This window comes from Labrus mixtus, chromosome 8 (assembly GCF_963584025.1).
Source record: "Labrus mixtus chromosome 8, fLabMix1.1, whole genome shotgun sequence".
NCBI lineage: Eukaryota > Metazoa > Chordata > Actinopteri > Labriformes > Labridae > Labrus > Labrus mixtus.
The window spans coordinates 20945412-20954752 of NC_083619.1; the positions used below are offsets into that span (position 1 = coordinate 20945412).

Sequence of the window (9341 nt, forward strand, 5' to 3'; positions counted from 1 at the left end):
AACCGGGTCGTCCGCGTTCGAGGACTTGGGCCTCCTTTGTGGCACATGCACTAACTACTATAGGCCACCAACGCCCTTATTTATTCCCATTTAGACATATTCCCTGCGTTAAAATATTCCCCCTTCCTCGTAGAGTCTTGTCCTGTAGTTCTGAGGACATTTAATTTGATAGGACAAATGGCCGGTTAACAGGCATCAAGATGGTGTCGTTGTGATCCAGTAAGACCAAACAAGAACTGCAACATACCAACAGTATGACACACTGTCATGCATGTAGTAAAACATCAGCTAGAATCATTCAATGTTTTACATGAAAAATGACATTACTTATATTTAAGGCCTCATTTGACTGGCTTGTTGGTTAATTAATTATTTTAAAGATTTAATAGATGTATTAGAAAAAGATCTAAAAGATTTCTTTCCCAGACAGAACAGAGTACAAAGTTAAAAGGATTGAAACATAATGAATACTCAAGTACCTTAATGTAGCTTTGCTAAATGCCCTGCGGTTTATAGAGGTTAAATGTGAACAACAGTAAGTTGTGCTTTGGTGTTGCAAACCTCTCTGAAATCACATGTGGTCTGATTATTTTCCCTGTGTCTGTTCAGGTCAAGGAGCGTGTTTGCATCTTTGGTACCACATGTGTGGCGCGGGCATGGGGGTGCTGAACGTTTACCAGCAGAGTGAGGAAGGGAAGCGAGCTCTGATTTTCTCTCAGACGGGAGACCAGGGCCGGCTGTGGAGGCTCGCTCAGGCTTCACTTCTGCCCCGGGTTCAGCCTTACAGGGTGAGTCCTCCTGAACGCGTCCAGGTAGACAGACTCTTATCATTCAAACTAAGATAAGAGATGAATATGGATAATGGTGGAAGGTAGTCGTGTTATCTCTTCTACTCAACTCTTCTGCTCTAAGACACATTTGTCAACCAAACCAGGTAACACAAAAAACAAATGATGCGTATATGACAGCATTAGCATAGTCCATCATACCTGTATGATAAAACACTAGAAACTGTGACTCAAGCACCAGTTACGACGAGAGAGACACCCTCTCGTCAGTGGTGACGTCAGTTTATCAAAAATAATAACCATATCAATACCAATCCATTAAGAAGACAGCAACTTGATACCTTTAAACATCTGCTCATAACCTGAAACTGTATATGATATTATCACTGGGATTGACTTGTGCAAATGTAGCCTGTAAAGATATCAACAAGGCCATTTAGCAGAACTGACAACTAAAATACTCCCTGGCTTCCTTGCCTCAAGATTAAAGCTCATTAGACAAAAGTCTGCCACCGTGATGACATCTTAAACACGACTTTTAACTTCTCAATGACACTTTAAGTTCACAGTTTGATCCCCATGATCTGCTATGCGCTCTGTGTTTCAGATAGTGGTGGTGGGTGTAAAGGCTGGCCCTACACAGGAGGGAGACATGGCTTTTGATGATGTCATGCTGACAGACACTCAGTGTCCTACTCATGGACGTTGTGACTTTGAGATCAACATGTGCAGCTGGACCAACCTGGGAGGAAAAGTCGACCAGGGGGACTGGCTCCGCGGCAGTGGAGCCTCCCCAAACCCCAACACCGGACCCAGTGTTGATCACACCACAAACTCTACTAACGGTAATAATACATACATGTGACTCATGAAGGCGGTCATGAAGTGTTATTAAATCTGATTCTTGGAAACTTTAAAAAAAAAAAAAAACAACATTAATCTGAGAGCCAGAGTTTTCTTTCCTTGTTTCCACCAGGTCATTATCTGTACGTGGACAGCTCAGTGGGCGAGTGGGGAGACATGTCCTTTGTGGTTAGTGATGTGTTCCCTCCGTCCACCAGAGGTCACTGTCTGTCATTCTGGTATCACATGTATGGCAACCATGTTGGGACTCTAAGAGTTTACATAAATGACAGGTAACTATCTGTATTAACAATAAATATGAAATGTACTATGATGACATTTATCGTACAGTAATTTAAATGTGTTCTGTGCTCACTGATAGAAACACACACACTGGTGGTAATGAAGAAGGAACTCTGGTGTGGATAGAGGCAGGAAACAAAGGAGACAAGTGGAACGAGGCCAGAGTGTCTATTAAACATACAGAAGCATTTTGGGTAATATTTTTTTAACTATACTTACACAAAAATAATTCTGGATGTTTCTGATTAAAAACAACATTTAGTCTCTTTAGAGCGAGTGTCAGTAGAAAGTTAAAAAGTTAAAAAGATCACTTTATTATTATGAACATAAAGTAACGGTAATGTTTAGTTCCTGTTTGTTTGTTCATTCCGTGCTTGATCTGAACTTCCTTTTTCTATTACAGTTTGTGTTTGTGTACCAGAGGGGGATGACTACAGGGGGGGATGTTGCTCTTGATGACATCATCATACTCTCCAGCGGTTGCTACACAGACCCCATTGGCCCTACTGATCATAATAATGGTAACCCAAAACTCACCTTCGCTTTTTCAACCAAGCAGGTGATTATTCCTCAGCTGTGAGGTATTTTACAGAAGACAAGAAGGAACCATTTTCTTCTGATCCCCTTTTTTTAGGAATTTATTCACAAGTTATCAAACCAAATCCAAATTATCTAGAGATGATTAAACCATGTACCGGTATATATTAGTCCACACAATTTCTTGTATCAAGTTTTGGGGCGGATGTAAGTTTAACAAAATGTTGTTTAGTAATTATATATATCCACACTAACGAGTTAAATCTTTGAAAATGGTCACAAATGGATAACTACAAATACCTAAAATAACCGTGAGCTTAACAAACAAATAAAGGTTTGAATAGTGAATTTGTATGCCATGGCTTCTGTCACTTCAAAAAGATACACAAAGCTCCAACTCGGCATGGGCTGTCTATGAGCAGTGTGGCCGTTATGAACTGTTTTCATAGAAACCATGTTTTTTGTTTTGGTTTTTTGACATTTTGATTTTGTTTGACCAGTATCTCATCTGTGAACAGAGAAGAGGCAGAGCCTATGACCTTGACTGCAGTCTGTAGGGGGAGCTTCAAATGGTTCAGTCTCACTTTTGAGGAGCTGTCATGTCATCCATCTTTTTATTCAGTCTTTGAAGATTTGAAGATTTAGAAGATTCATTTGGGGGGAATAAATGATGCTATCAGATTTATGCATTTACTGACAGACTTGCCAATACTGCATTTAAAGCTTTATCAGAAGAGGTTTTAATATGCACAGTTCTGTAGCTCATTTATGTGTTTTTTAATAGTTTATGAACAACACCGAAGCTTAGAGTGAAGATCGAATAGAACAATACGCTTTATAAGGATTTGGCTGCACAGGCATATGATTAAGTAATTATAGTTTTTGGCCTTTTAATGGAAATCAAGTAAAAATGTAGAATATCATCATCCTCATCCTTTAAAAAACTATTCTGGAGCAGCCTCCTCAGATAATTATTTTGCTAATGCTTGAAGTGAAGGCCACTTTAAACCTTCACAATGTTAATCCTGTTTCTCTTGTGCCTCTGTGTCTGCAGACATGTCCGTGGGTCTGGCAGTGGGTCTCACTCTGCTGGCTGGAGTCATCATCACCATCCTCCTCTTCATGCTGAACAGAAAGTGGAGAACAATGTACGCAGTTGTTTAAATACCTGAGTCATTTACATAATAATCATTAGCTTGTAAAAAATGTGCAGGATTATCCTCGCTGACATTTCTGCTTGCTTTTTGCTCAGGAACGAGCCGTCACTTATGGACAACAACTCAACTGACCAAAACTCTGCTTTGGACGTTTTTGAAAGCAAAACAGATGTAAGAAAGCAGGATTTGAAAAGAAAACATTTTGTGTTTGAAAGAGTTCGGATGATCAGAAAACATTTTTTTTCCCCTCACAGGTCACACAACATGAATCTGACTTCTCCTTCTTCAACAAAATGTACGATCCTTCCACGAATGTGCCTGACACCGCTACGACCTCATCTAATGCCTAGTCCAGATTAATATCTACAATCAGTCACATAAACCACATGTGTTATCAGTGCTGGTGTTCCCTCAAACAAAGATGTGTAATGGCGGGATCAGTGGCTTTTTCTTTCAATAACGACAACTGGAAATGTATTATATTAACATGCGTTATTTATTGCCTGAAAATCCTTCCATGCAGAGAAACAGAACTGCCTAGCTGAGAATAAGTGACGCTTGTACTTTGAAAATTAAAACTGTGTATAAATGAAACTAAGATTCGGTCTTAGCTTATCTCTTGCTGTTTGTTGTGGAACCAGCAGAATCAACTCTCCTGTTGAACTGGTTTTTGGTAATGGATGAGGTGTGAACAATGCTGAGTAAAGTGTTTCTGTCTAAATCTTACAGTGTCAAAGTGAAAGTCAACTACATTGAAAAAGACAGAAATAATAACTGTGTTTTCTCATAGTTTATGAAAAATTTTGTTTGTTCATGAAGTATATATGTGAGACTTAAAAAGATAAAACATCACTTTTTTTTTTAAATGGCAACAAATATAAACTGTAAATGATCAACAGTGGCTTTATGTGCCAGGTAAGCACAGAAAAACAAACGTGTAAAAGTGTGCAAATAAATTCAATCTCTATCTTGTGATTTATTTTTTTGTATAAATCATATTGATACATCATAAGTGCTTTATAGGTCTTGACACCTAATGATTTAATACAGAAATTAATTATATAATAAAAATATAGGTTTATTGAATATTAGAATGATATATTTAAAACAGTGTAGTGTAACTAGGCACCTATTTTTGTGATTGTACAGCCCTATCCCCGCCATAATCAATATTCTCTAATGACTTCATATATAAACCTTTAATTAATGCCTCTGTGCCATTTATATATTTAAACATCATTAGCAGGACCATCATCATTATACATATGAGGTTGAAGGTTGAGAAAACGGGGCTAAAGCAAAGACTATAAATAAACCACAAAAAAGGGAGTGGATGTTGAACATGTATAGACTGTACTTACAGTCCTGAAGTGCTTACATAAGGAGTGGACGAAACCACTTAGACATTTTATAGGGGTGTTGGTCTTACTGAGGCTGTAGTGTCATTTAGATTTAAAAAAATAGTCCGTCCAGGCATGTACTTAACCAACAGTCATACGTGTATAAAGATGCATATAACATTAGGTTTCATAATTATCAAAGAGAACAGCCTTTTATTGTTATACTGTGTTTTTCGTCGTCCCCCTTTTGAGCGTCTTCATGGCTGCGCCTCAGTACAACGCCCCTGCTGCTAAACCATCGATTTTATTTGCATTTATGCTTAATTAAAACATATTTATCCAATAACATAATTCACAACGATGAATAGTGAACCAATGTAAACACCCAGACCCATAAAATCACACTAGCAGTCTTAAAACCACCTCGCCAAGAAGATCCGCCTCTGCAATGTGGTCTCGTTCATGCGCCGAGACAAGTAGTCCTCGCTGAACGAGCAAATCACATCGCGCGTAACGGAACACCAGTCGCTAAGCTGAGAGAGCTCGTGCTCCAGGAAGTGAGAGGGAAGACTGCTCTGAAAGAACAATGGGTGTCAAAGTGGAAACCCTGAGACCCGGAGACGGTAAAGATTAATTAGTCCTGCTAATTGTTGTGTTGAAGACAATTCATTTTTAAAATGAATACATTCTGATGTTCGTTGTTCCTCTTTTAGGAACGACTTATCCGAAGAGGGGACAGACGGTCACCGTGCACTACGTTGGTAAAACATTACCTTTTCTTATTGCTGCCATGTCACGTTTTTTGGTCTCAATCATGTTTAATTTGACATATCTCTTCAATTAGATATGAACCCACGGTCGATATTGAATATATGTCAACGAAATAGTGTATTCTCTCATTTGAGAAATGGCGTATTGGGCTTCATGCGGACTGGTAACGTAAACGGAGGGGGGTCGCCCCTCTTGTGTCTGTGATGTGAGGCACTAGCATTACAGCTTAGCTTAGCTTAGCTTAGCACACACTGGAATCAGGGGCAAACCTGGTCGTTCAAGGTAAACTAAATCTGATATCAGCACGCCGTTATGCTCACTATTAACCCCCCCCCCCCCCCCCCCCATGTTATTAATTCACAAGCTTGATCCAGATGAGGGGTTTCCCTTCTCTGCCATTATTTTCACTGAGCTAGTAAAGCTAACCGTGCTCATGCTGCAGCCTCATAATGGATGAAACATTAAATACCTTGAGAAGATCTCATTCCCAGATTCTGATATATTAAATATATATAATATATATAAAATAATTGTCCTATTGTGTTTTACAAAAGGGAGCATTACAAATATTTTTCATTTGTGGAGAATCAATGCACTAAGTGGATGCTTTTTTTTTAATGTGTCATCTTACAGGAACACTGACATGTGGGAAAAAGTTTGATTCCTCCAGGGACCGGACAGAGCCCTTCCAATTCAAAATTGGTCATGGTCAAGTGATCAAGGCGTGGGATGAGGGTGTAGCACAGGTATGGAAAGACACTTAAAAAACTACTGTCATTCAACTCAGCCTCTCAGTATGCATTTCAAGAATAATTCTTTGACTTAATCATTTCTTAATGGATGATAATTGCCCCCCTGTCATGTGTACCAATAAAGAAATTATTTTTTTTTACAAGAAATGTTACAAAGCTGTAAACATGTTCATTTCCACTTTAAAAACAGGCATTTCGATATGGAATTTAATGGGGATGCCTTGACTTTTATCAAGGGGGCACTAGAGGAACTGCAGTTGTTGATGTTTTTTGCACTTGTGCATTGGTTTAATTTTATTAGCTGGACTATGGAAATATCTCCATTGCCTTTAAGATACCACTGCCTGTTAAGGTTTATTTATGCTCTGGACTGAATTTAAGTAAACCTCAGACTCCACAAAAAGAATGATCATCCAATTAATTTTAAACTACATTAATATCTTTATGTAACTTGTTCCTCGTCTCCTCCACAGATGAGCGTTGGTGAACTGGCCACGTTGACCTGCTCACCTGACTACGCCTACGGCGCCCGAGGATACCCGCCGGTCATCCCACCAAATGCCACTCTAATTTTCGAAGTGGAGCTCCTGCGTGTTTAAGTTAAAGGTTGCTCATCTAAGTTTCTAATTCCACCCACATCTCTGAAACAATTAAGCGTTTATCCAGAGGTGATGTCAGTACCATTTTTAACATGAATAAATCATTGTAGAAAGAATGATGACAGCTTGGTATGTTGGAAACAAATAACAAGAACTATTTTTTTATGTGTGCCATGAAACAATCAGAACAATCGATCTGGATCACCACCGAATCTGAACCAGGGGCACTTAATTGGAAGACATCTTGTGTGTTAATAGATCAGAATAGATCTGTCTCAAAAGTGGTGTGACAATGATTATTAATGTCAAAAATGTATGTGAAACACCTTTTTACTAAGATCTGGCTTTTTTTTTTGTGGTGTTTTCCCTTGTGTTGAACCCTTCAATGGATACATCGAGTTGATAGCTTAAAACTTTGACACATTGTAAACAAGCACCTCATGTGAAATGGTCCATGATTTAATTTTTCACCGCTGCTTGTATTTTTCCATTCATAGAAATAGATTTTAAATCCCAACCCTCTATTCTCTGATTTCTTTGTTGTACTTAAAGGCCTCAAGTGTCCTTGTGTTATGGCATCACGCTTAAAATTTGTTTTGTATTGTGTTTCTTTATCCTGTCATGCTCCTTAGAATTGGTCTTTTCAGTGGGTATTGCACTCTTTAATTAAACAAAAAGATACAATACTTATGCCTCATTCCTTGTGGATGTGACTATGAATCGCTGTACTGTTAAGTGGTATATTAGAACAAGTTATCTTAAGAACGTTGAGCTCTTTTTGAAGTTGTTTTCCCATAGTGTCAGTCACTAATACAGCTAAGCTATGCTGAAAAAATGTCCTTTGAGAATAGCAGGCTTGTAAAGCTTAACCTCAGTAAATATTTGTTAATTAGGAACTATGTCAGTCCCTTCAAGGCAAATACTTTGTTATTATGTAATCAGACATAACAGTGCTCCATTGCAGCTCAGAGTCCTGCGAGCCAAAACAATAAGCGACGAGCTGTTTCTTGTTTAGGAGTACATTTTTCACACCATGTACTTATTATAATTTTCTAAAATTAATATCCTAATAATTTTCAAAAGTTGTCTCAGAGCAGCAATGAATACTGATTATCAAAACTGTAAGGGGTCAAATTGCCAAATTGAAAAAGTTATTTTACCTAGAGGTTTTAAAAATCAGTAAATCTCAAAAGATTGAAAACAAAAGGAGTAATGATGAGTTACAGGGTGCCCAGAAAAGCTAACCACCCAATAAGGTATAGGAACTAAAAAAATAAAATTAGATAAACGCTAAAGATGTGAATGATTAAATTAAAAAGTAGACTTTAAAGGCTTCATATTAGATTTTTTGATCCAGCAGGTGTCGCCCTTGAGCACCAGCATGAAACCAAAACAACTTGCAGTGCATTGTTGCGTTAGCATGCTAGTGCTAGCAATCTTTATTATGCTCGTATCTTCACACTGCATGTAAATTTACCCGAAATGAGCGTGATCTAGAAACACAGTTAAGCAGTGAGTACAGTATGTTATTCTTCTTTTCTCTAATCCCTCAATTAAACAACTTTTATACGCGAGGGGAGGAGCCAGCTGCTGTCCCAACGATGTCAACAAACTGAAGATAGGACTCTGAAAACTCTGAAAACATCACAGACAGTGGGACTCAGGTGTTACACCCATTGTAGACAGTCATTACTCACAGAGTTATTTTCAGAGGATATACTTGATTTCTATTATATTTAAGTGAAAAATCGCATATAAAGCCTTTAATAAATTAACTAAACCCAAAAGGACACCTCGGTATTGTCTTTCATGGGCTTCACTCGCCTCAAGATTGTCATCATTTTTTTATTGCACAAACCCGTCGCTTTTAACGTTCAAATTATATTTATTCACATTTAAGGTGTTAAGGTTAAGTAGGGTTTAAGACCGTGGCCACCTAGCGGGGAAATTGTTAAAATGCATCTGGACGCAACCTTCAGTGGTCATAGTAATCCTCAGCTTAGCCGCACATTCAGGGGGAAAACAGGGGGCAAGCATTCAGATCATGAAGTCTATTAGCCTTGAAATAGGAACAGTTCAACAATAGGAACTAAAATTGTACCACTTTAAACGGCATGTACTCAGATTTCACTGATTGATTTGCCATTTGTATACATTATAATAATTTAAGTCTGTAAATGATACTTGTTACGGAGTAAAGGAAGTGTTGTTACGTAAGGTACATATATATATTTTTTCTAAATGTGGAGTA

At 38.2% G+C, this 9341-nt stretch overlaps 2 protein-coding genes across 2 annotated transcripts; both read left to right on the forward strand.

The window, feature by feature from the left end:
• Positions 1 to 568: 568 nt before the first annotated feature.
• LOC132979342 (MAM and LDL-receptor class A domain-containing protein 1-like) lies at positions 569 to 4603 on the forward strand. Its single transcript, XM_061045060.1, has 8 exons — positions 569 to 788; positions 1396 to 1633; positions 1765 to 1924; positions 2014 to 2128; positions 2338 to 2455; positions 3526 to 3619; positions 3724 to 3799; positions 3883 to 4603. Exons 1-8 carry the CDS (start codon positions 576 to 578, stop codon positions 3976 to 3978), a joined length of 1110 nt encoding a protein of 369 aa, XP_060901043.1. The 5' UTR covers positions 569 to 575; the 3' UTR covers positions 3979 to 4603.
• Positions 4604 to 5437: 834 nt separating this feature from the next.
• LOC132979343 (peptidyl-prolyl cis-trans isomerase Fkbp12-like) lies at positions 5438 to 7776 on the forward strand. Its single transcript, XM_061045061.1, has 4 exons — positions 5438 to 5591; positions 5682 to 5729; positions 6373 to 6485; positions 6965 to 7776. The coding sequence occupies exons 1-4, from the start codon at positions 5555 to 5557 to the stop codon at positions 7088 to 7090; spliced, it is 324 nt and encodes a 107-aa protein (XP_060901044.1). The 5' UTR covers positions 5438 to 5554; the 3' UTR covers positions 7091 to 7776.
• The last annotated feature ends 1565 nt before the right edge of the window (positions 7777 to 9341 follow it).

Bases quoted from the DNA above. Each gene is read 5' to 3' on its own strand.
- LOC132979343 (XM_061045061.1), top strand. From the start codon at position 5,555: ATGGGTGTCAAAGTGGAAACCCTGAGACCCGGAGACG. The intron at 5,592-5,681 runs GTAAAGATTAAT...TTCCTCTTTTAG, and splicing joins AACCCTGAGACCCGGAGACG to GAACGACTTATCCGAAGAGG. The intron at 5,730-6,372 runs GTAAAACATTAC...GTCATCTTACAG, and splicing joins GGTCACCGTGCACTACGTTG to GAACACTGACATGTGGGAAA.
- LOC132979342 (XM_061045060.1), top strand. From the start codon at position 576: ATGTGGTCTGATTATTTTCCCTGTGTCTGTTCAGGTCAAGGAGCGTGT. The intron at 789-1,395 runs GTGAGTCCTCCT...TCTGTGTTTCAG, and splicing joins CCCGGGTTCAGCCTTACAGG to ATAGTGGTGGTGGGTGTAAA. The intron at 1,634-1,764 runs GTAATAATACAT...TGTTTCCACCAG, and splicing joins CACCACAAACTCTACTAACG to GTCATTATCTGTACGTGGAC.